Raw genomic sequence first — 27893 nt, 5'->3', positions numbered from 1 at the left:
ATGAAAAATCACTACATAGTTTGAACTTACCTTTCTGCAATAATTTGATCTCTCCATTTTCTTTCTTGATTTCATTCATTAGTTTGTGCTTCTTCTTTTCTTTTTGCTTCTTCTCCCTTTCTTTAACTTTGTCTTTGATTTGACCTGAAATGCAAATATTTCACAATTAAGCAAGAACAGAAAAGTAATTGTAACATACATGTTTCCTATTACTCTTATGCAAGCTCTATTAAGAGGATATAGAGGAGGAGTTACAAGGAAATCCCAGTACTTACAATATGAAAAGCTAATATTTATCTGTTGCATAATCCAACATAAGCTTCTTTACCTCAGAAAAGTTTTGTTTGTTATGTTGTGGCTGTATGCAACAACCCAGCAAGCTAACTGTACAGTAATTTTTGCTTACTCCTATACCTTCTGCTCTTATTTTGCATCTGCAGTCAGCTCATTTGTTGAAAATGGAATTGCATGCATAAGAATTGAGGAAAAAAAGAATACAGTTAGCATTTTCTTGGGTGCACATCTACACTGAAAACCTCCTAACTATCTATACATACTCTGAACTTAAATGCTTTTGCAAATACCTGGGAAAGATGGTTTAATCTGTCAAATGAAAAGTCTTATATTACATTCACAGGTTAATGCATCAATAGCAGTCAGATATAATTAATAAAAATATGAGACATGCTGTATTCACACAGCAAATTTAATTCACTGGTGCTTCCCCTGCTTACCTACAATCAGAACATCTTAACTGAGCAGTCTCATTTTTCATTTACTTTCTTGTCAAGTCACTCCAAACCCCTGACACAGAAAAGCAGAGCCTTTAGGCATGCTTTCTGTATGTAAAATACTAGACCTAGAGGAATTCAGTTTCAAGCAGTCATCTTTGCAAGCCAAGTTGAGATTCACTTACGAGGCCAAGCATTAAAGAAGTCAGATTTTACTAGGCTTATATGCAGTGCAGCCAGCACTTCACGCCTTACTGCCTGGCCTGAAGCCAGTACCTGCTCAAAGAGTTCACTGGGCTTTTTAACCTCCACAGGGAAAGAGGAAATCTGATTTCAAGCTTCTACATAATGTTATGCTTCAGTAATACAGCTGAGAGACAGCCCTGATGTTTTATTCATGGTACTTGCATTATAAACCCCAAGTGGAAGCAAAGAAATGCAATTACTCTTCCTTAAGCATTCACATAAAATAGAAGTAGCGAGTATGTCCACTACTACCAAATGAGAAATATTTCAGAACTAAGCCAAAGAAAGCCCTCAATTCTAGAAGGCAATGTAGAGTGACCCCTAACCAAACTACTCAGGAAGCATGTTGATAAAGGTGCAAAGAGCTGACAGTAATCCACCTAAATGAATGCTCTAACAGTGATTCCACAGCATTCATATCTTTCCTCTGAGCAGTGTTCTAACGAGGGTACAGAACTTAAACCCTCACAGTTCTAAGAGTGAAGCAAAGGATGTATTTTAGGGAGAGTCATAAGAAATTAGTCAAATAAAAACCCAAAATAGATGGCAATTGAGATATGCCTCTTGCCTCTCCACAGATCACAAGCAGCAGGGAGAGAACAGAAACTATACTGGCACAAATATAATAAGGTAGCTGCACTTAGAGGATGTTTTAGTTCTAAGAGATTGAAACAGCCATGTCCAAGAACAGCCTCCTCCTAGCACCTCTGTGGGAAGGGATGGATGACAAAGCAGATTTATGTGTATAGCAGACCATGGAAACCAAACAAGCTTTCCTAAGCAACACAAACCTTTCTAGGAATAGGTTAAACTGACATAAATCTTCCTCTCCAACCTGTTTCTCCCCAAAAAAGAATCTCTGATTTGTAAATCCCCTGCAACTTGAGTATGAAGTTGGGTAAATTGTACAACAGGAGTTAATGTAACACTCCAAAAGCAGACACTCAGCTAACAGGCAGTAACACCAGGCTTGATTTATAACCTTGGCTGAATGATCAACTCAGCCAGAACTACAATTATCATGGGAAGACCTAGATTTTATCTCAACATTTTTGTATGGTTAAGAGGCACACTTGACTTCTGCTATCACTTACAAATCAAAGCAAGATTGAAGAGCATATACAGATGTTGAATCTTGCTGAAAGAGGACAAAAGACTGAAAAGAACCCTTTACTGCCAGCTCATGAAAATGAGGCCAATGAATCTCCCAGTTTTGTCAGAAGCAACACATAAAGACAGAGAACCTTTTAAAGAGCCTCTAGTTTATTTTCACATCTACAAAGCAATTAGAGTCAATGGTGAAACTTTCCCAACAAAAGAAACAATGAATGTGTTCTGTAATATCCCCCAGCAACAGCCATAAGTAAATCCTACCATAAGTGATTGCAAATACAATGTAAATGCAGCTGAGGGAAATTTGGACCAAACTTTCCCTTCTAGAAATCACAGTATTGTAACCAAAGCAGCGTAGAGCCTGATGCAAGTAAAAAACAGTTGAGAAGCTCAATTTGAATGTACAGATTTTTCTGATTTCCTCCTTCAAAGCTCACAGAATAGCTTAACAATAGCCAGTAGTTCATCTTAAAAAAAAAAAGCATAAATATGAAATTAAAAAAAAAAAAACAAACTTTGTACATTAAAAAAAATTAAAAGTTATTTATTCCATGGATTAACACTTGAACTTAATTCTCAGTTGAACTGTCTTAAGTTTCTGAGTATTAGTAAGTATTTTCTAGTCTGGCTTGCAGAATTCAAACACAACTCTCAAACAAAAGTCTGCAGATTGTTCTCCTCAGGGACATCCAGAAACATGAACATTCTTCATAAAATTCCTGCTTTAAAATGAATACCCCCAATATTACACAATTTACAACCTACATATCACAGAATAAACAAGCAGTGAGTGACACTGGTAAGGGAAAACAAGAAAATCTTGTTCTGTTGGAGTTATGAAAACCTGGAATGCTCTTGTACAGCTTTTTTGAAATTTACCAGTAGAAGCTACTACTGGTCTCCATTTCACTTCCAGGGCAACAAGATCACAAAGTAGTAAAAGGTAGGAAGATGTTTATAATAAGCTTTCCATGTCCACAGAATATTCTGCAATTAGCTTCCACCAAGACTACTCCTAACAAATAAAAAAGAAAAACAAAAAAAGCTTTTTGAGCTGCTGTGGATGAAATGAACCTCCACAGAAATAACAAAGCCCAAACACACAGGAGGGAAGGCCTTCACATACCCCCAAAGACACTAAACCTAAAAGCCAATCATCTGAAGTAATTTGTGTCCCAGGGCAAAAAAGAAAGACATCTATCTTTTCATTACACTTGTCCCACCTATTTCTCCAGTGTGAGTCCTGCCAACAGGCTCAGCTCTTCACAAACTGCTGCAGTGTGGGGCTTTTGCATGTGGCACAGTCCCTCGGGCACGGCCTGCTCCAGCGCGGTGCCCCCATGGGCTCACAGGTCCTGCCAGCAGAACTGGCAACCTGCTCCAGCAAAGGGGACACAGGTCCTGCCAGGAGCCTGCTCCAGCAAAGGGCTCACAGGTCCTGCCAGGAGCCTGCTCCAGCAAAGGGGACACAGGTCCTGCCAGGAGCCTGCTCCAGCAAAGGGCTCACAGGTCCTGCCAGGAGCCTGCTCCAGCAAAGGGCTCACAGGTCCTGCCAGGAGCCTGCTCCAGCAAAGGGCTCACAGGTCCTGCCAGGAGCCTGCTCCAGCAAAGGGGACACAGGTCCTGCCAGGAGCCTGCTCCAGCAAAGGGGACACAGGTCCTGCCAGGAGCCTGCTCCAGCAAAGGGCTCACAGGTCCTGCCAGGAGCCTGCTCCAGCAAAGGGCTCACAGGTCCTGCCAGGAGCCTGCTCCAGCATGGGCTCCTCTTTCCACAGTCCTGCCAGGAGCCTGCTCCAGCAAAGGGCTCACAGGTCCTGCCAGGAGCCTGCTCCAGCAAAGGGCTCACAGGTCCTGCCAGGAGCCTGCTCCAGCATGGGCTCCTCTTTCCACAGTCCTGCCAGGAGCCTGCTCCAGCAAAGGGCTCACAGGTCCTGCCAGGAGCCTGCTCCAGCAAAGGGCTCACAGGTCCTGCCAGGAGCCTGCTCCAGCAAAGGGCTCACAGGTCCTGCCAGGAGCCTGCTCCAGCAAAGGGCTCACAGGTCCTGCCAGGAGCCTGCTCCAGCAAAGGGCTCCTCTTTCCACAGTCCTGCCAGGAGCCTGCTCCAGCAAAGGGCTCACAGGTCCTGCCAGGAGCCTGCTCCAGCAAAGGGCTCACAGGTCCTGCCAGGAGCCTGCTCCAGCAAAGGGCTCCTCTTTCCACAGTCCTGCCAGGAGCCTGCTCCAGCAAAGGGCTCACAGGTCCTGCCAGGAGCCTGCTCCAGCAAAGGGCTCACAGGTCCTGCCAGGAGCCTGCTCCAGCAAAGGCTTCCATGGGGTCACAGCCTCCCTTGGACACCCACCTGCTGCAGGCTGGAGTCTCCCAAGGGTCTCAGGTGGATCTCTGCTCTCCCAGGGACCTCTCTGGGCTGCAGGGGCACAGCTGCCTCACCAGGAGCTGCCCCAGGGGCTGCAGGGGAATCTGCTCTGGCACCTGGAGCATCTCCTGCCCCTCCTTCTGCACTGACCTCTCTCCAGCTGCAATTGGTCCTGTGTAGTAAATTTTTCCCCCTCTTAAAATACATAATCCCAGAGATGCTACCACCATCACTGGCAGCTTCTCACAGAAGCCACCCCTGTATCTCCCCTGGTACCTTGCCATGCAAACCCAATCCAACTCTACTAAATAAACCAGTGTATACTTTTTAAAATACAGGGCTTAGTAGGAATAAGTATCTCTGTTTATAAAAAATACAACACCTAAGGAATTAAGAGATTTCTACATATCTTATTAAAATTTACAGTAAGGAGTGTCACCATAAAGTCTATATTCTTTGCTTTGCATGTCACAAAATCTGTACACCCACACCCAAAAGAAATGCTGCAACAGCAGTACGTTAAAATAAAAGAAGTGCTAAAAATAGACAGGAAGACAGTTATGGTGTGTGCCATCTCACCTTTCTAAAGAGCATTTGAAAAATATCTTCACTTTACAACAATTCTACCCAATGAACTGAACTAATTAAGAATTATATGCATACTTCCTCCTCAAATTCCAAAGCTACTTTTTCTGGATGTTAGGTTAAGTACATAAATAAAATAAATAGATATACATTGTATTTATACAATAAATAGCCATTTACAACTAAAGGGTACAGTAAAAGTTCTTAGTTTCCCAACTCAAGAGATACTCATAGTAGTCATTCTTCTCATAATGATTGCCACGATTTCCTAACCAGCAAATACAGGAACATAAATTCACAGATCACACCTGATTTCAGAAATCGAATCCTATCTTTGCCTCTACTGCAAGCTTTCTACAGACAAAAAGATAAAAAGAGCACAGAGGGTGAGTACTAAGTGGGAAGTACTAAGTGGGAAGTGCTCTTGAGTGGATCTTATGTGCAAAGTGGTGGCTGTCACTTGGGAAATTTGCACCTTGAAGTCCATGCAGGAGCTCAAACAAGCAAGTCCATTTCAGCACTAAAAGAGGAGAGCTGTACAGCCCTGGCAGATGCCAAAAGCTGCAGCTGCTCTGCATCATTTTCCAGATGGTAACTCACATTAGTAGTCAGTCATAGATTATGTTCAAAGTATTCTGCCTCTCTCTCCTCTGTTTGATTTAAGGGCTGTCACTGCACATGAGGCAAAATATTTACAGACTACTGCTAAGGGACACCATCAATATGGATAACACCACCAGCAGTGTAACTGAAAGGAAGGGGAAATAAGGAGAGGCATACAAGAACATCAGCTACCATCCCTTCCATCAGCACTCTCTTCACTTTGAACAAACATCCATAAAAATAAAACCTCAAGAAGCCATGTTTAACTGGTTATGCAGGTACATGAAGTACATTTAACATCACCATGTTAACAGCTTGACACCTGCACTTATTAAATCCTACAATATACACTGCAGAGCAGGTTTCCCAGCTTAATGAACATGGAAAAACACACACAGTATGTTCAAGATAAAATACAAACCATCAAAAAAGGGACAGGTTTCACATCCCAGCAACCAGGAACATATGGCTGACGCTCCTTTCAGTAATTTAAGTTTAAAATCCAAGATATGACTAAAGAAATCCCATTATCAGGCAAGAATATTTCCTCAAGCTCTTCAATGAATGAAAAGGAGGACAGATCCCTTTCAGAATTAAAACACTTCCAAAAAACTGAAATATGACCTTTACAGTTCCCAGTTCCTTTAAGCTTCTCACTTCTAAGGAGACCTTCTACACACAGAACTGAGTTTAAGCTCCAGCACTGGGGAGTTGAAATCAGTAACAGAGAATGTGAGAGCTGCAAACAAGGTCTCTTCTAGAGGTTTCAGATCAAATGATTCAGCTTCCTGATCCTGTGTCAACTATGGAAAATTGTTTGGTATTCTAAAACCAGACTAAGTTTTTGCTGTGTAAATTACACACAAAGCTGGATTCTGGGTTACAGGAAGGGCATGGTTCTCCAGCTTAGAAAGATTTTGTTCTGCCTGGCAAGCATCAAGTTATCTTATCAAAAAGGTGGCAGGGTCCCTCAAGAAAAAGATGCACTGCTCCAAATTTATCCCAACATTGCATATTAATGTCACTACCAGCTCTGAAACCTGCATGTAAATCTCAGACAGCAACAGAAATTTGAGAAGTGCCTCTTCCTCCTGAATACCATACTTAAAACCCTAAACACTTTCTAGACATTGCTGCTTACAGTAGGGTATCTAAATAGAAATATATTAAAGAATTCAGATGAGAGAGGTCAAGAGGCCTCATAAGCATGAAGATGACTGCTGTATTTAAAAAATTCAACAGAAAGGAGGGGGAAGTGAGTCAAGCCACACAGTCCAAGGAAAAAGAAAAAAAGGGAATTAGTAGTTAACAGAAGGAGGAAATGTTTAGCAGAAGAAAAAATAAAAGACAACCTTAGAAGCAAGATGCATGGCCCCAGTTCTAAAGAAGGGAAAAAGAAGATCCAAAACTTTCTTCAACCTACTTTGGTAACAGAGACTATGAAATGAGCATCCCTTGGATGCAGACCAAAATTATTAAGACTGAAAAGTGTAACTTCTTGAAAGCTAAAATCCCAGAAGGGTCACATGATACAAGGTAACTGTTACCAGAAGAATCACTGCTAAATGTTCATCTGACATCTAATCTTATCTATCCTTCAAAGATAGCAGGAGAAACAAGGGGGGTGGGAAGGGGGGGGCAAAGGAGGGAGAGTTAAAAAAAAATAGACTAATACTAAAAACAAGAGCTACAGTGCCATATTCAGCTTTCCTGCTCATACAGGGAATCCCCATCTGCAAGTCAAAAGGCATCAATCTCATTTTGCAACTGCCTGCACACTGAGGCAATCTTACAAATGGATCACTGAAGAAAAGAAAAAAGGGAGAGAGAAATTATACACAGAAACAGCAAGAAAAGCAGAAAAGATGCATCATGCAACTGCATTACACCTTACAGCAAGTACAGGGACCAAAACCAAAGATTTGGACAGGCATTGTCTAATGAAGAGGGGAGTGGCTGAGCTGAGCTTTGCACTGTTATGAAAACAATGTCAACTATGAACTGCTAGAGCAGAGTACCAGTTAAATGACTAACTGAATCAGCAGAGTCATAGCATGAACAGCAATCACTTCTGTCAGACTGACACTGTGCTTTAAAAACAAAAACATTGCACAACTTTAGTTCCACTATCAGCATGTTCGTGACAAGTGAAATTTAAGCTTATTTTAAACAGCCTAAACCTTGTTATCTGCAGAATAAATCATGCATCCAGCAAAAGGCTCTTTCAGGCTCTCTGCATGCTAGATCATCTCTGAAGGGGTCACTGAACTCCATTCATTTAATGGAATCACAAGCTGTAAGGCCTGCTTATGAGTCTGCAACTTAAAAGCTCTTTGCAATTAATTAAAAGACCAAAGAAGTCTTTAAACAAAGACTTGAAGAAAATATAAAAATTTTTGAAAAGCTTTAAACACATCATCCACCTTGGCTACTACCAAGCTTAACATCTTCCTATCACTTAGGAAATTAGAGTGCCTCAGAACTAGGCCCCCTTACCTCACACTCACTACTGCAAGTGAAGGACACAACAGCTCCTATCATCAGCTTTTCTGAATGCAAGGTGAAAAACCTCACAATTTACTCCTCAGTGTCAATACCCCTATCATCATTACCATAATTAAACTAAAATTAGGAAAATGCAATTGCTACTATTGCAATTGCAAATGCAGTTGCTTGAGAAATCAAGGCCAGATCTCACATTCATTCACTCCACATCACTGCACACCCTCATTCCCTGTATTATTTTGTCTATACCACAGTCCAAAGAGTCTCATGAGACAAATTTTGCCATTCTCCTCCTGATTCCTCTAGCTTTGCTTCTCCTTTTCTCTATACTGAAATCTGTGCAGGCCCTCAGTCTCTCTGACAAAGGTAAAGCTTTTTCTCCTCACACACAGAAAGCTCCATGCAGCAGAGCACACAGCTCACTGACCAGAAACACAACTCCTCCTCATTTATAGGTACTGGAATGACTGGGAATTCCACTCCATCCCATGTACCCACCTGCAACACATCTCCATTTATGGCTGCAAACAGGAGAATGGACTTTTTCCATTTTCAGAGCCTCAAAACAACCAAGAACTCTCACCCAACCAAGAACTCTCATTTCACTTGCTTATCTCTTAGTATTCCTGCCTCTATACCTCTAGTCTCTCCATTGGCACAGCTTTCCTGCTGGCAGGTGCAACCCTGGCATGTGTGTCAGTTATGAATGCTAGCAGAGAAAAACAATCAATACTCCACATTGCTGCTCCTTCTCCACTGCACCAAAAGCAGAAAGGCTGCCTAACTGCAGACTCCAGGAACAAGAGACTGCACTTGCCTGCATGAGGCCGATTTTTAAAATGCACTGATGACAGCTCTACAAACTCAGCTCGCCACACCTGAAGGAGAATATTTTATTCCTATTTCTATTTTATTCCCTGCCCCTCATATATCCTGTATGTGCAAGCCTTTCAGTTTTCCATAATTACCCAAAATCATCTAAATTTACCCATGCTGTTCAATTCCACCCTGTAGGCTGCCTAAAAATTTCATTCTCCTTCTATCCTACCTTCCTGGCCTTTTGTACAGCACCTAAGTATAATCTTAAGTATAAACCCCAAAACAAGACCAGAATCACCTCCACACTGCTTCTGCCTGCTATTTTCTTTTCCTGTCAGTATTTCAAATTCATTCCACATTCACTCATTATATGCTGCAGGTACAGTCCCTCTGGTATCTTTTTCCAGTCTGTAGCTTCAGCACTCCCAATGCACAAGTCCTGACTATTCCACCCACCCACCTTAATGTCATTCTTAGCTTTTCTCTGTACTTAGGATTCTATGTGCCTGCCCCCCAGCCATTCTTTTCCCCCTGCATCATAACTGCATTCTTCCCTTTCCTCTCTGCAAAGTAAATTATTCACAGGATTAACAGCACAAACCTGTTCTTTAATCTACAGTCAAATACTGAATCACTTTTGAAAGGCTGGCAGCTCTCAGCAGAAGAGTCAGTGCATCCTTCACTTTCTCAGCCTTCTCTGAAAAAATATATAGTTTAATTAAAAGAAAGTTCTTCTTTTATAGAGGAAAATATGCCACAAAATTTTAGGTTTAGAAACTACTTCCTCTAAATGGAAATCTGCAGACTCAGATACCAAACAGGTATCATTTGCCTTTGAAAATTTATTTGTTGCATGTAGATAAGTTTTCAAGTAATAAATGTAAGGTAAAAATATCTGTTCTGAGCACTCAGCAACTAAAAAAAAAATAATTTATAAGAATTTGTGCCTGTGAATATATAAGCTTAAGCTCTGAGAAAAGTATCTTTTCCAGATACAAGGTGCAGAATCTCTTTAAAGACAAATCACATAAATTATTCAGTTACCACTATCAGTGTCAATTTCTTTAAGCAATGTGAAAGAATATTTCATCTTGTTATTGCAATATGGTTCCAAGGTTTACTAACATGACTCTTTAACACTGGTAGGACACTACAGCAATCAGAGCAAATATGGTTATTAATTACACAGCTTTGCAGCAAGGATTTGGATGAGTTTATTAGCAGCTATCCTTGAATGATTTCACCAACACCAAACAGGTAATGAGCATCATTTCTAAATGCTTTTCCCCAGGCACCTTTTGGACAGGAACAAAGGGGGGAGAAGCCCTAAAATGGAACACTTGAAAGCACTGAAATTACATACTTAAAACCCATTTGGACACCACCAATCAAGATCCAAGTAAACTAAAAAAAACCTCTCAAAGGTAAGTGAATCACAGACTAAGATACTCATGGAAATTAGTGAAAAAATGAAGTAAGGTAGCCCAGACAACCTAATCAGTAGACAAAAAGGCATATTGATATTTCTCTACAAGCTTGACTGATCCTGTAATTACAGGTAGAGGCCACAATCAAAGTAACTTAAATTTACACAACAGCTGTAATTTATCGTTCCTTTAAAATAAAAGAAACTTGATTAAACTAGGTAATGGAGTGTACATTTCAAATTCCTCATATTTCAACAAGGAATGTAAATGTAAAAGCATCAACATCTGGTTTAAGGTCACTGGAGACTGGGAAAGGCCACACTAGAAATAAAAGCAAGTATTCTTGTACTGTCATCATATACTCATGTATTGTCTTTTAGTTCCCAAGATTTACTGTGGATCACCGCAGGAATCCAAGCAAGACTCTTGCCTGACATCTCGTCCTACCTCCTATGGCCATTTTTGTCCAGCACCACTAATGAACTAACCCAGCAATCCTCCCCTTATCCTGAAGACCTCGAGCATTCCTTGGGAGATGTGATCTTCAAAAAATAAAGAAAGCCTAGAGCAGCAACTACATGAGATTTCAAAAGTCTAAGTATCTAAATTTTAACTGCATTTTAACTAGTACTCAATGATTTAGCCTGTAAAAATTAACAGCCTAAGAAATGAGATCATTTACGATTTAATTTTTAAATTGCGGCGATTCTTTGCAACACGTTCTCGGTTTTTCCCCAATTCAGTTTTGTTCGCATATTTCTAATAAATTACTCGGCATCCTCATTTCCCTAATAGGTAAGAAAACCTAAGGCCTCTGGCAGCTTCTGGCTGACGCCATCGCTAATTCCACACCCCCTTTTCTGACAGGATTGACGGCGGACTGAGCCCGCCACTGCCTTCCCCACGAGCCCACAGGGCCAGCGACGTGTGACGGGGACCGGCGCTGCCCGCAGCCCCCGGGCCGGGCCGCAGCCGCCTCCCGCTGCCACCGGGCAGCTCCAGCGAGGCCCCCGCGCCCGCTGCCCCTTCCAGCCCTCCCTTCCCGCCGCCCGCTGCCCCGCCGCTCACCTTTCGGGAACAGCAGCTTCACCTCCCCGTTCTCATCCCGGCTCAGGGCCCCGCCGCCATCTCCCGCCGCCGCCACAACGGGCAGCGCCCCGTGCTTCCTCCTCTCCTTGTCCCGCTTCTCCTTGGGTCTCTTGGGCTTGGCGCTGCCGCCGCCTCCCGCCTCGGCCGCCAGCGCCAGGCGGTGCCGGTGGTGGCGGTGCTGGTGCTGCGGGTGGGACGAGGAAGGGGAGGCGGACGGCGGCAGCAGCACCGCGGGCGGCAGCAGCTTCCGGGACAGCGGGGAAGGGAACGCAAAGCCCCCCGCGCCCGCCGAGGGGCCCGAGGGCAGCGTGGCGAAGCCCCACGGCCCGGGGCCGCTGTAGCTGGGCACGACCGCGGGCAGCGGCTGCTTGGCGCTCCCGCCACCGCCACCCCCTTCACCGTTGACGCGCTTAGCGCCCTTCAGGCTCCGCTCCTCGGCTCCCTTCACCTTCTTGGCGACCGGCTGGGATCCGCGGGAACCCTTCGCGTCCGGGGCCGTCCTGGCGCCGAGCAGCTCCTGCTCGGGGAGCGCCGCGCCACGACCCGGACTGGGCGGCTCCGCCATCTTGGGCTCCGGCGTCTATTTACTCTCGGTTCGCCCCAACCGATAGCGCCGGGGGCGGGGCAGTGCCACGGCCTCGCCCAATGGGCCGGGGTGGTGCCAGACAGACAGCGAGAGCTGCCAATCGCAGGGCGGGGAGAGGGGGCGGGCTCTCAGGGGATTGGGGGCGGTGGCTCGGCTGAGTGCGCAGGGCGCGCGGGGGCGGCGTGAGGGGAGCGCGGCGGGGACTGGGAGAGGCGGCGCGCCTGAGGAAGGCGTTTGCTTGGGAGTAAGGAAGGTTCGGACCCTGGCGCATCCCGGGGGTTTTGTTTACGCCTCAGGTTTGGGGCTTCTCTGCTCTGGGAGCGGCTGATGGGATCCTCGCGGCCCCGCAGCCCGCGGGCTGTTCCTGGGAAGGGCGCTTGTTTGGGAATAAGGAAGGTCTGGACTAGCGCCGTTCCCGGTGGATGTACATCCCGGGAGGCGATGAACCTGTTCCTCGGGATGGTCCGGGGCCGGGGGATTGTTCGTTCGGTGCTCCCTGAACCCGAGTCGTCCACGCTCTCCCGCATGCTTGGAGGGACTCAGGTGAAGCTGGGAAGCTCCGGAGGGCCTGAGGGGAGGAAGGCAGAGGCTGCCGAGCCCGGCGGCTGTGCGAGTGCCGGTGCCAGCCCGCCGGGACGGTCGGGCGTCTGTCACCAGGGGATCACTGACCGCCGCGCCTCAGGCAAGGGGTTTGAGCTCAGTGTCTCAAACAGGAGCCCCCCCACCCCCCCTCGTACCTTTGGCCACTAAAGCTGCCAGAGCCGCGGTTCAGGAGCAGACTGAAATTTCCCCAGGTTCTGGTGCCAGCAGGAAGCGTCGTGGAAGTGCATGGAATTTCTTTGGAGTGTTCGCATTGCCGGGCTCCTGCCCAGGTCAGTCACACCTCAGGTCTCCTGGTTGCCGGGGGGAGATCAGAGTCGCTGCCACATTAAACCGAACCTGGCAGATGGCAGCCAGATGAAATTGCTCTGAGAAGTCCTGTAAACGATGTATCAGCAGGCAAACAAGGTTTTAAGTTTCGATTTTTTTGCTCCACAAAGCATTTTCGTTTGAGCTGCCACTGATGAGGCTCAGAGTTAGCTCCTAGCACTTGGGCTATCTCCTTTGTTTCTTTTGAAATTGTAAACCAGGTTGAATGCAGTTCAGTGTTCATCTGAACAGCAGCAAAGAACAGATTTCCTGTATCCAGACAACTCTGCCTGTTCCTCAGATGTTTCAAGTTCCACTACTGTAAGAGTGTATCCTCAAACTATATTTCTGGGCCTGCTGGGGGAAACGGCACGTGTGGTGTCTAAGGAATTGTCAACTCACATCCAATCCCGGACTGAAATCAAGGTACAAATCTACCCATGTGTACATAGGCTGGTAAACTAGACTGGGCCTAGGAGTGTGAAGGTCCTCTTCAGCTCCCCTCAGAAATGTTTATTTCTATCAGTGGGTGAGAAAAACCTGTGCATTTTAATGAACACCTCTTTTCCAGGTTAAGGGAAGGTGACCCATCCACCTTAGTCCAAATCAGTGGTTTTGTCTCAGCTGATGTTAGAGGTGCCACAATATGCACACAAGGCCATTGGTATCCCTGCATACCAGTCCCTAATGGAAACTGGATTCTGGTGACTCCAGAGTGAGAATTTGAGGTACCTCATGGCACTGTCTCAACTTCACAGGCTTTACAACCAAGTTCATCTTACTTCTATGCCAGTATTGATCCCAAGTTAACAGTATATTAACTCACTCGAACTTCAGATAAGTCACAATCATATTTTCACCTCTTGCTTTTAGAGGCTTTGAGTAACAGAAGAGCAGTGTTTCTTTGTTCTTTAACTAGAGTTAAGTCCTTGGTTTTGGTTCAAGGAGCTTGACCAAACCTCTGTGAAAGAGTACATCGCTTCTCTCCAGGCAGCAGACTTAGCAAGACCTGTTAGGCTAATAGGGCTGGATAGCTGTATAAATAGATGAATATCTTGATATGTGCACTTACTTACATCGATGTTAATAATTAAGGCAGTTCATATTTCTGACCTTCGTACTGGACATGCTTGGATGTCTTAAAAATGCATTGAATTTAAAATTCAACCCAGCAATATGAAAAGAGATACAAAGATAAAACTGGTGAAAGAACTCATAGCCCAACACTTGATTTAGAACTGACAAATAAACTTATAAATGTGCAGCAAACTTTAACAGCTGACAATATGCTACTAAACTCAGGTCAGGCTGAAGTTGTTTCCTGTGCTTTCCGAAGTAGCATATTGAGCTTGTAAGCATAAGCCAAGTTTTTATGAGTGAATTCTTTACCAAATTCAGCTGGAGCGAGATGACAGAGTACCTATTACATGTAATTGTTGCTTGTTGGAAAGCAGTGTGACTAATGTTTGGAGGTTTGCTGCTGCTATCTCATACCCATTTGTCAGCAGAGGAAATTGCAGGGTGCATGAAATTCAGAAGCCAGCTCTGTTTCAGCTCCTGCAGTCGTGCTGCTGTATGGGCTTTAGAGGGAGGGGTGTTGTCCCTGTCACTTGTTTTGTCACCAATCACACAGATACATTAAAGGGTTCCACCATACCTATGGTGAGCACACATTCCAAAGCATTAAAACTAAATTTCAGGGTGTCTTCCTTACAACCTGTTTTTACTTTAATTAAATCTCTGGCTGCAGGTGCACATATCCCAGGCAGATGCTCCTGAATGAGACAGACAAGATGAGAAACATCAAAACTGCTTCAGAATAAAGAGTGTCTTTAAAAAAGGGGGATAAATAGAAGAAGTATAGCTTGTGTAAAATACAGAATCAGAATTTTTTTCTGATACTAATTGAAAAGAGTGAAATATATATGAAGTGATACAGTCTTGAGAAACACTGTCAAAACACTGCCCCAAACCAAACTACTGCACAGAAATACAGCAGTGTCTCATGTCACAAGTCAGTCCCCTGCAGAGAGAGAGCAGTGTGAACTGGGAGTCTGTGTGGGGATCAGTCCTTGAGGTGTTGGCAGCACCCCACACACAGAGACCAGAGAGCTCATCTCTTTCAGCAGAAGCCTTGAAACTGACTATGGAAATTATATGAATGTCCTTTTGTCTATAGTTTTATATGCACTTAGGGAAATCCATGAAGCCTTTTTAGACCATGGAGTCCAAAATGAGAACCATGTCAGTAAAAATGTCAGACACAAAGCAGTCCAGTATCCAACATGCATTAAGAATAAGCTTCCCATGTTATTAGCCTGCTTATTGCAAGTGCTTTGCCATTTAAATTAGGATAATTATGAAATGCTGATATAAATGGTTATTAATCAAAGCATTTATTTAAACAAATTAGTGTATATGCTCACCTAAACTTAGAATAACTTCAGACATCCTGTATAAAATAAAAAGCTGAATGTAAATGCTGTACACAGGTTGAGTTACAGTGTTTTGGCTTTGTACTCTGAACTGCCTACCAAAGTGATGCTTTGTAGCCTTACTCAGGTCTCCAAAGAAAAAAACAGCTTTCAGAAGTGTTATTTAATATTTTTATAATTCCAACAGTTTACTCTCCATGTGCTTACTTCCTTGGTTTGGCATGTGCTCAGCTCTTAAGTCAAGCATGTAAATAATTGTGCCAAGTGTAAATTGAAAACATTTGAAAACACTTAGATGTCTTTATGCTGGTTTTTGTCTGCAGAATTAGCTAACTGTAATTTCTAATGTTATTCATTTTTCCTTCAAACACATTGAAAGTCAGTTAATTCATCTTTGGAAATGGAGGTGAAAACTAGCTTTATGTGCACAGAACTGAACTGACAAAGGTGATCCCATCATGTAAAAGTGTGATTTATTTTAGAAGAGCTTCATTTTCCATAGTCAGGGTTTTCAGAGCAACCAGTGACATCCAAATACTTCTGCAATTACCACCCAAACAATTGAACTAAATGAGACCCTGGGGACTAACTTGGCTCATAACCGGGAGCTGCTGACAGCATGACAAGCCTTGCTGCAGGGGGATAAGAACTGCCCCCTCCTGCCTTTGTCCTTCACAAGGGACAGCGTCCCATGCCTGGGCAATGGGAATGTGCAGCCCAGCATCTTTGATCTAACCAGTTACCAAGGCAGCAGTTATCCCAAAAAGGCTTTTTTCCCCTCAGAAGCAGCAGATGTCTCTGCTGACTGCTCGGGGTGGTGGGTTAGACATTTGGCAGCATGGCAGAGCAGACAGCTGGGGACACTCATGGTTTTTGTTACACTGTTCTTCTGCCAACATTTTACAGAATCCATAAAAACCACAAAAAGGAGTTTACACTTTAGGGAGGACCTACAGTACTTGTTTCTTGTTTAATGTTTTTTCAAACAGTTACAGACTACTGCTGTAACAGCTCTTTAGTCTTTAGAACTGCTTTTCTCACTTGTGTTTAACATGTGAAACATCCCAGCTCCAATAATTCTTTTTTGAAGTGTAGTAACAATCACAACAATGGAGCAAACTGGAAGGTCTTGATATGCACAATTTTAAATGATACCTGCTTAGCTCTTGTCTTCATAGCTTCTTGACTATTTGAAAGATCTTTAGAATTTTTCAATACAAAAGATATATAATTACTAAAATCAGTGTGAAAGCAAGAGGATGCAGGCCAAGCAAAACTGTATTTCCTTACATATGGAGGAGATGTTAACCTCCATTATTATTCCTTAAGAAGCAGTTCTATGAGGTATGCACACCTCTTCTTGTTGCCAAAGAGTTCAAGTCAATGAACTGAAATCCGTATGGATTTCCTGATGGCTTTTTTGTTTTTCCTATCCCTAAAGGCTTATGGAATGATAAACAGTTCAAAGAATGGTCATGGAATGGTTGGGGTGGAAAGGACCTTAAAGATCATCTCATTCCAACCCCCTCTGCCATGGGCACTTCTCACTAGACCAGGTGGATCAGATCCCATCCAGCCTGGCCTTGATTTGGAGTACATTCAGTTCTAGAACATTAAGGTCTTGTGCCTCAGGTACAGACACTTATTTGCAAAGCAGCAGTTTATATTTGTAAGTGTATATATAAAAAGCAAACAACCAGTTAGTTATATGTAGCAGCTAATCTTTCACTGCTCACTTCAGCTTCTTGCTCACGTAAACATCTTAATGGAAAAATCCACAATAAAGAGCTTTCTGTCTATTCACAAATTTCACTCCACAGTGAAAGCAGCAGCTCTTCAGATCAGTGTCCACAGTGATTCTGGGAAACAGTTTAAGACAAACTGTTGAAAGTAAAAATGCATTTGCCTTAATCTCCTTGGATTTTCTCTGATGTACCAATATAACTGGAAGATAATTGCAACTGAAATTTCCAGACCATGGCATTAGGAAAGCATCTCACAGTATAGTCACCCAAAAATGTTTAAATATATGTACTGGATGGCAGTTAGTGGCTTTGGGATTCACTCAGGATAGATGGAATAACTTCACTGTAAATCTAACACATCACTATCAGCCTCAGATCACAGTCTTGAAATGTGAGATGAGCAGGCTCCTCCCAGGCTGTTCATGTGAAATCACAGTTGTACCTTGTTACTTGTACAGTCTTGCCCTGGCTTAGAGGCAGGAATGCTGAGCCTACGTGATGGATAGCCCCACTTCCAGCAAGTGTGCAGGACAGATTTGTCATCTGACCACAGACTCTGGCCCAGAGGTGCTCCAAGTCAGCTCCCTCATGCTGGTTCCTTCTGATGCTCAGAGTTAGTGGGAAGGGAGAGGAAGAAGCAGATGGAAAAAGTCTTCACACATTCTTAATCACTGAAAGAAGAGATACTGAAAAGTGCTTGCTTGATATATCTACAAAACATCATTAAGATAAAAATTCTAATAACTCCAGCCAGCCTTCTGAGTTGTGTAACTGAAGTGTGCAGCCAATTTCCAAGCAGTGACCTACCCCGGTGCCCTCTTTCTGGACCTCACTGTCACACATATTGTGGTCTCTAGCAAAGTGAGGATGTGTCTCATGGTTTAAAATATAAATTAGATAGGTGTGTGATATGTCTGTGAGAGCACCTATCCATTTTCTGAGTTATGGGGAGTCCCTAGAGCACATGACATGTTCCAGAAGTGGTGAGGAGGGGAGCCCTGACAGCTGAAACACAGCATTTGCTTTAGTGACAAAGGCTGCCCCCTCCCAGAACACCTCCCTGCGATCGGGGACTGCAGACAGACCCGAGAGCAGAGCTGTGTCTCTTGGAGCCAGAGCCCTCCTTCAGACAGGGCTGAACTCACTCTTGGGGACTGTCATGGAGATCTCGAAGAGAGCCCTTTTGGCTCATGTAGCCATTCCAACTTAGCACCCAGAGGAGGCTGGCAGCTGCCTGAGGTCCAAAAGAGCCCTGATGTATTTCATTTTTTTTAATTGTAAGACTGGACACCCCCTTTCCTGTGAATCAGGGAGTCTGAGACCACCCTTCCTGTTGAGGAATAGCTGCCCAAATGAGCGTTCCCTTCTTCTAAACAAAACATGTGAAAGGCAGTAGAGGCAGAGAAGAAAATTCAGGACAACTTTGACCACCACCCAGTATCCAAACTGTGAAGAACTAATTTATCTGTAGAAATATTTTGTAGGGTCTGAAAATTTATTTCCAAAAAGGGTAGACTTAAGGGAAAAAAATACACTTGAGTGTTCTTTCCAGCCTCAATGAACTGGTATGAATTTGCTGTCTGATGACACAGAAGAGGAAAGAGCTGCTCAGCAACGCTTTTCAGAGCTGTTAGGTGTCTCACTAGTCCTAATGTATAATACAAGTTGATTTATATTATAAAAAGCATTACTTGCATTGCTTCTTTCTTACCAGCGATTTACATGTCAAGAGGCAGACAAAGACGTATTCATTGCATGGCAATGGTATCACAAAGTGCCCTTGTTCAGGTAGCACCTTGAGGTCTCAAAATCCCTGACAAGAGATTGCTTTCTGAATTAAACATTCTTCACATCTCCACCTTTCCCACCCACTCCAGGATGTTTCAAGGGTCAGTTTATCCTTAGTAGGTTATTATCCTTCTTTTTCTCCCACCTTGGAGTGATCTTTGTCTAGGCCTGATCAGTCAAAATGCAAGAGGCTCATACTCAATTGCAGATTTGAGTAGAAACTCAAACACAACAATTTATGTAAAGAAGCGTCTTCCTCGTGCTGCATTCCTGTTACCCAACCACACCTCTGCCCTTCTGAGGAGCTTACAAAACCAGGAACCTGCTTAACAAGTTCACATCAGCCTTTTATTACCCACAAGCAAAGACAGTTTCCCCCTTGTACTTGCTACAATTCAGCTCTTCCCACCTCCTGTCCTCTGGCATTACGTGCTCCTTTTTCTTCCCACCTCTGCCAGATTCACTTTTTACCACACACCAAGCAGAGATGATTCTTTGGATCACTTTGTCCAGGCAACTTGCTTCACTTCTGAAGTGCTCACACATTACTCTCCATGAATCTCATGACCTGAGTTATGAGTAATTTTTAAAGTAACTTTTATAAAATCCAGTATACAAGTGCTTTTTCAGAAAAGCCTGATGGTACAGGCCATTCACATCAATGGGAAAGGTAATCCTAGATTCCCTACAGAAGTTCACAGGGATGGCTGTTGTAGCTTTTGATTGTCTCTAATGAAACAGATCAGAAGCAACATTACTATTTTTTAACAAAACTATCAGCCTTTCACTGGTGGGTTCAGTTGTGTCCAGATACCATAGTAACATGTGGAATTAGAATTAGAAATGAGGCCCAACCTTCCTTCACTTACAGCAAAATAGTGTTCAGTGCAGACAAGACTGAAACCATAAGATGAGAAGTGCACTGGGCAGGGCTGATAAAATGTGTAATTGACATTACCAAGTTAAATATTCACCATAAAGCATATACATTTTGGAGATGCAGCAAATAAAAGAACAGCTACAGCAAATGGACACCAGAGCTGGCATGTTTCCTCACAAGGTTTGTGTCTTCTTCCTGCCAGCTTCTCCAGGCTCACTTGAACAATGAATATACCATTTAACACGAAAACAGCAAGAAAGCAAATAAAAATTTGAACAAATGTAGCAAAAGACTTGAAAACATTTTGATTATGAACCTGATGGGGTTTCTTGGTCCGTTTAACATTAGGCCAGAGATGTAGCAGGTGGAATATATACTGGGATGGAACCACGCACCAGGTGTCTTCTGGTGAAGAGGTTGAGTTGAGTAAGCAGAAAAGCTCAGCAGTCTTTGATACTCCATGTTTGAAAAATGGGATCATCTTTGATCCAAGTCTGGCTCTTCTTTTGACTTGACAGTCAAGCTCTCTGCGAGGTTGTGGCACTACCTACCCAAGAGATCAATTTTTTTACCTGCCTGTGATCTTTTATATTAAGGACTGTAACTGTAGATGAAAGCAGGAATTAGAGATGTGAAAGACAACTTCACCTCACCAGCTGAAATCTGTGGAGCTCAGTCACAGTGAGGCAGAGCTAACCCCTGTCCTTAGGAGTGCCCCAGAGCTACAAACACAAACACGCAACGCCCATGGATGAATACCTGCATTGAGCTCACCACAGCTGTTTACATGCACAGGGATGTAACTTTGCAGGATTTGAGCCAAAATGCAAAACTGATTTCTTACTTGGCTTCACCACAGTGCTTGATGCAGACAAAATACAATTTCAGAAGCAAGAGTCAAGTTTTTAAAGAAATCGACTGTTACAGCAACTACAACTCAATAGATCAAAACAGCAAACAACATTTTATTTACTCACTGCTTTAAGGCTGCAAATTCTAAGCTTTTGCCATGTGGTCTTAGAAGTGATGAAGTGAAGCATTTGGTACAGATCTTGAGGATATGACAGCACTGCAGCCAAGAAAACAGTTATTTATTTTCTAGTTCTGTTTGACCCAACACTTGACAAACCTGTGTTTTGATTAAGTACATGCATGGAAATGGTTGGGAAAAGTCACATCAGAGAGCCTGGGCTATTACTGGATGTTACTAAGCCTGTTACTAAGCACAGCCTTGCTGTTTTAAAGGCTTCAGACACTCCGAGGGCTCCAGAGCAGTCGCTGTGCTGTGCTGGCAGGCCCCAGCCATGCTCAGTCCTAGCTTCATTTGTTCCATGCATTTAGCCTTGCTCTTCAGCCACACAGGACAACCTCCTTTAGAAGCTGTTTCAGCTTCTCAAGAGCTGAAGAGCATTTTGAGATTGTGAGAAAGGTCCTTCTGTGGCAATGGGCTGTAGGAATTGTGACTTGTTTGTTTATACTGCAGAGATGTTACTACTCCCTCCAGCCTTGAGAAAATTCTCAAAGCCTTAGTTGTGTGCAATTTTATCTGGTTGTTCAGTTCCATTGTCTTGTTCCTCCTCAAAATTCCCTTTTCAAGGCAATATTCATTGCTACTCTTTCCCCAGTCCAACCCTGTCTTCCCTTTCTCTGGTGTCAGGGTTATGCTGCAGACAAGAGCTTTGTGTTTGGGTGCTTCCCAACAGTCTGACCTGCAGCTACAAGCAACTGCTCCAGCAGCACAGGGTTATCACACTGCCCAGTCACTGCCTTGCACTTGATCTCACTCATTTAGAGATTTATCTCCAAAGAAACCCAATCCAAGATTCCAATATACAAAAACCCAGAGGTAATTCCTTGAGATTTTAATTGTTCTTCCCAGTTCCCAAGTTAGAAACTTCTTTTAAGGAAAATTATGTGCAAATGCAGCAGGTTTTCCTAGCAGACAAGAAACAAAAATGCTGGTGTAATGCTCTAGTTACTACCAAAATAGAATGTTACCTGTCAAATCAATGCACAACCTTAAATATGCTGAGTAACAGAGATAAGCAATGGTATTAGTAGAGGTCAGCTTTCTTCTGAGCCTTGAGAATTCACATTTCTAAAACACAGAGAACTCATTATTTTCAAGTGATAATTCACTGCATGATTTAATTAAATATGAGTATCTTTAGAAAAAATTAATAAATGGTATATTAGAAAAATTCTGAAAGACAAACAAGCCAATGCAGCAATTAATAAAAATAGCTGGGTTGAGTAGCATTACTGCTTTTTTGCTACAGTGATCAAGTCCATGCCTGAAAAGCTGCACTTCAGAGATGAAAGTTGCAGATTGCTTTCAGAAAAAGTAACGTGTAAGACTGGAACTAAACAGGATTGATTTCAATATACGCACAAAATGGTTTTAGTGATAATTTGCAAGCCAATGTAATGCTTAAACTCTTTTAGACTCCATTTCAAATAAACCACAAGTGAAGATGTAGGTTTTTTTGATGAAGCTGTGAAGATGATAACAATCCAAGTTATGATGTGAAACTCCTGAGCATGAAGCATCCAGAGCTGCAGTTATCTCTGCACCACCCCCAACTGTGGATACACAAAGTAATGACATTGGGCAGGTTCCACCTTGCTCTTAAAACTGCCAGCTTATCTGAAATACAATAGGTGAAAATGTAAAACTCAAAGCAGGGAACAGCAAGCTGTGAATCAGCTCTGTCAAAAGAAACAGAAATCCATACTGGACAATTGCAGTTTTTTATCACTAAAGCAAAGAAACGCTGCAACCTTTCTTTGAGGTTTTTTTCTGTGACAAACAGCCTGGAATATGATCCACATCTGTGCAAAACAAAGAGGGGAAAAAAAAGATGAACCTAGATGTCCTTTAAATAAACATAACAAGATGGCCTGTATGTAGTGCACAGATTTGGGACAACCCTTGCTGTTAAGTGAAATTCAGCTGTGAAAACCAGAAAATCTACTACCTGCACAGATTTGTGTTTTATTGGTGGACAAATATGGAAGGGATCCTTGCAAAGTACATCCAAAATATATTTGGAAATTTTCTTATTTAACTTTTTTTCCCAAATGTTCCAATGATTTGGACTGCCCTTGGGTGCTGACAGCCCATCTTGCCTTACAAATCCACAGGAGCTCTGTAAGAGTGAAAGTCTGAGCTAATCATCTGCAACATGAGGGAAGGAAGACAAAGGTCAGGCCAGCCTTATTCTGCCAACTGCAGAACATTCCAGCTGTCTGAACCGTTCACAAGTCAGGAATATAGTTGATATAGATTATCCCAGGTGGCACATATCATTGAGTTATTTATTTTTAAATGAGTAACTGCAAAACTACATCCATGAAAAGTATTTATAGTGCACACAGTTCTTTGAAAGAGCTCCCCAGCTTGGCAGTCTGTCACATGTACAAAGCACATGGTGATTAAATCCAGAGTCAGAGACAGTAATTGCCAGTTACATCCCTTCAGGAGGTTACAACAGAGCTGCTATCGGGGCATTGGCTCTCTTTTAGCAGAGACACTGAAGGTACAAGTAGCACATCAGACAATGTTCCCAGCTCAAGTTCAGATTAATATAGTTTCACTACCCAAAATGAACATTTTCTTCTAAACATTCTTCTTTGCTTCTCTGGCATTCTTGCTAGCCAGAACTTTTAAAGTAGTTACTAAAAATAAGGGTCTGAGTGTCAGTGTTCTGTTCAAGTATGAGATCTGTAAGCTAAGCCAGACTGCCATCCTTCACTGTGTTACACTTGGCTTTTGGACACAGTTTTCTTTCCTTAGAGTAAAAACACCCAGAGTGAGATTTTTACTTTCTTTAATTTAAAGATTGTATTACAGAAAAGTTTAGGTAAGGAATCCTTATAAGGATTAACTCTTGACATAATATATTGCCAAGATACAGTGTAGCTGCAAGGGCTCCAGGTGAACCTTCATATAAGTTGCTTTCTTACATACACAGTCGCTGAACAACATAAATTGTATTCCCCATCTGTAAGAGAAGACAGTGGTATTGAACAGTCCTTTTAGCAGTGTGTTCTGGTTTTCCCAAGTTAGAAACATGCCCTATTAAAACCGTAAAATCCTACTACACAGAAAGGTGACAGAGATGAACTTTCTAAAGATTGCAACTGATGAAACACTAAAATGAAAACTAAGGAGTGTTGATTATGTAAAATGGTTTCTCTTTTACTGGCAGGTCAAATATACTAAGAAACATACAAATCTTTTTGATAATCTAATTCCAGATGAACTCAAAACACTGAAGAAACATACACAGGCTAAGAGAATTCAATACTGTTCCAAGGCACTTACTGAATCTCCATGACCAGATGAAAACCAGAACAAATCAGGTCTGACAATTAAACAGTATATAATATAAAAATAACCTTTTGCTTACAATTTACAAAATGCATTACAATCTTTATCTCTGCTAACCTGCAATTCTGGCTGTGTGTGTCCAGCAATTTTTGTAAAAAACCCCAGAAACTATTTTCTAAAACTTCAGGGCAAATAACTTACAAATAAGGTACACAAAAATTTAGATCATGCAGAGACTTCTTACATCTTCTGTTAATATTTTATGATTGCAACTTTATCAAATTATATACTTACTTGCCCTGTACATATACAAAATAATGCATACATGGTAATCAAATGTTAGCAAAAAGTAGTCCATAAACACAATCTGTCAAAAGTATTACTATATTAACATATGTCTACAAGCAGCGTGTAACAGGGTTAAAAGACATTAAGGCAATAATACTTGAAGTTACAAAATAAATCATATGTAATACTTTCTCCTAAGTGTAGTAAGGCAGGTAGATGGCCCCAGCAAAAGGTTGTTGTGATACTGGAATCCACTGTTGTGAACCACGTGTCAGGCTTTGCGTGGGCTGCGCTGCAAGAATGTACCATGGATAGTTAGATCTACACTGCTCTGTATTAGTCGCCCCCCAGGAAAGTGGAACTCTATTTCTCTAGTTCTCAGTGGCACTTGAGTTTTCCAGTATAATTTATTGATAGTATGTCCATTGGTTCTTGGATCATGTCCATTCTGAGGGTGGCTCTCTTGGTCCCCTGGGCTTTGCACAGCGGTTACCAAAACCTAAGGAAAGAAATGTATTTAATGCTTCTGTCTGCTGGGACAACACAGGCTCACAAAGGCTGGCAGCAGTCAGAAGATCACTAAGACATGGCTTCAGCTCCTACAGAATAGATTTACTCTCAGGGCCAGAAAATAACTTGGTAATACAAGGAATTCTGAAGGCACTCTGGCCATAGGAAATACAGATATGAAGAATTTGTATACCATTGTAGTTCAGTACTTAAACCTCACTGGAAAGTACTTTTCATTAAATACAGTGTTTGTTATATTTTTTCCCCTCCTTTTCCGCATACCTAAGCTGTTATCAGGTATTATTTCTGGAAGTTTTGAAAAATTTACAAAACTTTACAAAAATTATAACCCATTTGACAAATTCTATATTTTATACACTTCAACTTTTTTTCAAAGTGAAACATGATTTAATCATTTACTCTGGGGAAAAGTTCTTCAGCACTGCTGAAGAGACTAGGCAGGTTTATTTGTCTGGGTTCTGCACCTCAGTGAGTTGGAGGGTGGCAGTAGTAGCAGCTATCCAAACCAGTACCGAGAGCAAATCCCCTGTTTAAGTCATCTAGTGACTATATTCTGAAAGAATTGTAATTACCAATATCTGTTACTTCTGCAGGAAATTCTGAAATTTGACCTCTTGTGTCAGTGGAACCAGAGAAAGAAATCTGAGGTAAAATGTCAGTTGGTGTTTTGTTGCTTCGTTCAGGACGATCTAGAAAACACACAGACCCCTCACTGTAACATCCACTTAGTCACCACTGTGGCAATGACACTTGTCATTAGAGCCCAGAAAACAACTGGCAGCAAATATTATTTACAAAAATAAAGCTTTGAAAGACAATTTCTCATTTCCTAAAAGCAAAACTTGAAAATTGTTTATGAAGTAAATGTTCAGTGACAGCAACATATTCCTGCTTTCCATATCTGGATTATTATTTGTATGGATTATTTGTATTAGTTTGTATGGATAGCTGAAATCCCACATAGCATCTATTTATAGCAAAAGCTCACAGTGCCATTTGATACATCTACATAAAGGCTTCAGTTCATGTTCTTTCTAAACTAAAGGTGCTTGGACATCATAGGTAACAATATATTTAGTATAATACAAGTATATTTGACAATATATTTAGATACTTTCAGAACAAACACCAAGTTCAGGCAAATTTTTGTTCAGTAGGAAAAATGTATTTTGAAAACAAAAATTAGAAAAGTTTCCACTACTTACCAGGTAGTATAGGTGAAGTTGTTTTCAAACCCTGTAAATGAGAGAGATATAAAATAATTACACAAACCACTTCCAGAAAACTAAAAGAAAGACAAAAATTTAAGATTATGAAAACTTCACCGAAATCATTCATGGAAATACTAATTTACCCCTACATTTTTGACTTGTCTCAACATTGACAAAAAATGCTATAGTAGTTAGTATGAGAATTTACTATTAGAACCATAGCATTTAATAAAATTTGAAAACATGACACTGCAACTTATTTGCAAATTTAGGTAGGTTAGTTCTCACACTACATTTACAGTCTAAAAAATTCACATCTGTCTTTTTTGCCATACTTTTAAGTGAGACATTGGGGGCACATGAAAAAAAGGGACCAATGTAAAAAGGACTTTTGTGCTTTGAAAGTTTTGCCAACTGTTCATGCAGGATGACTGTGAGCTGGATGAGAGAAAAGTGAAATCTGATGGGCAAAAATGGTTTGTTTAAAATAAATATGGACATAAGGGAAAACCATTTTCAGGCAGCAAAACAGGTTGCTCATAAGAAGTGTCCATCCCTGGAGGTTCTCAAGACCCAGCTGGAAAAATCTCTGGTTAGCCTGGAGTGAGGCCCTGCAGAAGTTTAGATGAGAGTCTGCTGTTCTCTTCCAGTTTGAATTGGCCTAAGATCTATTAAGGGCAGACAGCAAGCTCCCTAAAAGCACCATATTTACACTCTTAAGGCCATAGTTTAACATATATTTAGGAGTGCTCCTTTTAAAAACACTGCTGACCTTAGAAAAACAGATCATTTTCTTGGAAAGAAAACATACTCTTCACATCAACTCAGCAGCTCAGACAGAGGAAAACCTGGCCAGTTGTAGATGACCAACAGCTGCAACTTCTCACAAGTATGGATTTTACTTTTAGCTGCAGCTCCCAACCAAAGCAGAGCCGAGTGCTGAGTACAGACTTGCCAGCTGCACTTACTGGGGAGGCTGTTTGCTCAGGCAGGTGCTGGTCCCGCAGCGCGCTCCACTCCGACTGCGCAAGCACTGCTGGCTTCAGCAAGGGCATGCCTGGGGAGAATTAACTCAGCTCAACATACTTCACATCTCCTCAGGATGAGGCATTAGTACACACCATTAGAAATGTGTTCTAAACCTCTAAACCATTTTTTTTTTTTTAACGATTAAATGCCTGTAAAAACATGAAAATCTCTTTACATGAAAAGTGCTCCAGAAAAGGCAAAATGCCACAATATAACTCAAAGCACAAGAGTACAGTGGTTGAATTGTGGATGTTCATTTTGTTCCTTTGGGGGCTCCGAATCAACAGGGGAATTGGCTTCCTTTTCAAGGGCAATTTAGAACTTCTGTTACATCAGCTGGGCAGTAATAGTATGTGTTTTACAGATCTCCTAAGTAAACATCCAAGTCAGGACAGCCACACCTGTCCTTTACTGACATCGTGCAAAAAGACAAACAAAATAGAAGTGGTTTTAGTGATTCCAGTCCTGGAGATATTTTTGAAGAAAATATCTCCAGGATATTTTCCTTGTGTGGTCACAGAAAAGCAACAGGTCCATAATAGGCAGAGAGAGGATCACTTTGACTCTGAACTACCTATGCTTATGATACTCAAAGAACACATTTACAAAACTTCAGCATTTTCATGCTGAAAATATTTAGATTAACTACTTGGGCCCAAATTTTTTAAATTTCAAAATGACACTAA

At 42.1% G+C, this 27893-nt stretch overlaps 2 protein-coding genes across 4 annotated transcripts in view; both read right to left on the bottom strand.

The window, feature by feature from the left end:
• RSBN1L (round spermatid basic protein 1 like) overlaps positions 1-12037 on the bottom strand; it is a 47677-nt gene extending 35640 nt beyond the window's left edge. The window contains exons 1-2 of the mRNA XM_066550891.1: positions 11452-12037; positions 31-144 (exon numbers count right to left, since the gene is read on the bottom strand). Coding sequence (XP_066406988.1) covers positions 31-144; positions 11452-12037 — 700 coding nt within the window. The remainder of the gene's footprint in view (positions 1-30; positions 145-11451) is intronic.
• An 11591-nt stretch (positions 12038-23628) lies between these two features.
• The window catches only part of PTPN12 (protein tyrosine phosphatase non-receptor type 12), a 69557-nt gene continuing 65292 nt past the window's right edge, over positions 23629-27893 (bottom strand). For 2 of the 3 annotated variants that reach the window (XM_066550887.1, XM_066550886.1), the window contains 4 exons: positions 27147-27235; positions 26173-26203; positions 25540-25656; positions 23629-24935 (listed from right to left, as the gene is read on the bottom strand). In XM_066550887.1, the coding sequence (XP_066406984.1) occupies positions 24874-24935; positions 25540-25656; positions 26173-26203; positions 27147-27235 (299 nt within the window). In that variant the 3' untranslated portion in view covers positions 23629-24873. The remainder of the gene's footprint in view (positions 24936-25539; positions 25657-26172; positions 26204-27146; positions 27236-27893) is intronic. The other variant, XM_066550888.1, reaches the window with a different exon arrangement.

This window comes from Molothrus aeneus, chromosome 5, assembly GCF_037042795.1.
Source record: "Molothrus aeneus isolate 106 chromosome 5, BPBGC_Maene_1.0, whole genome shotgun sequence".
Lineage (NCBI taxonomy): Eukaryota > Metazoa > Chordata > Aves > Passeriformes > Icteridae > Molothrus > Molothrus aeneus.
The sequence above is the reverse complement of the archived record's forward strand: the minus strand, read 5'-3'. Positions and strand labels throughout refer to the sequence as shown.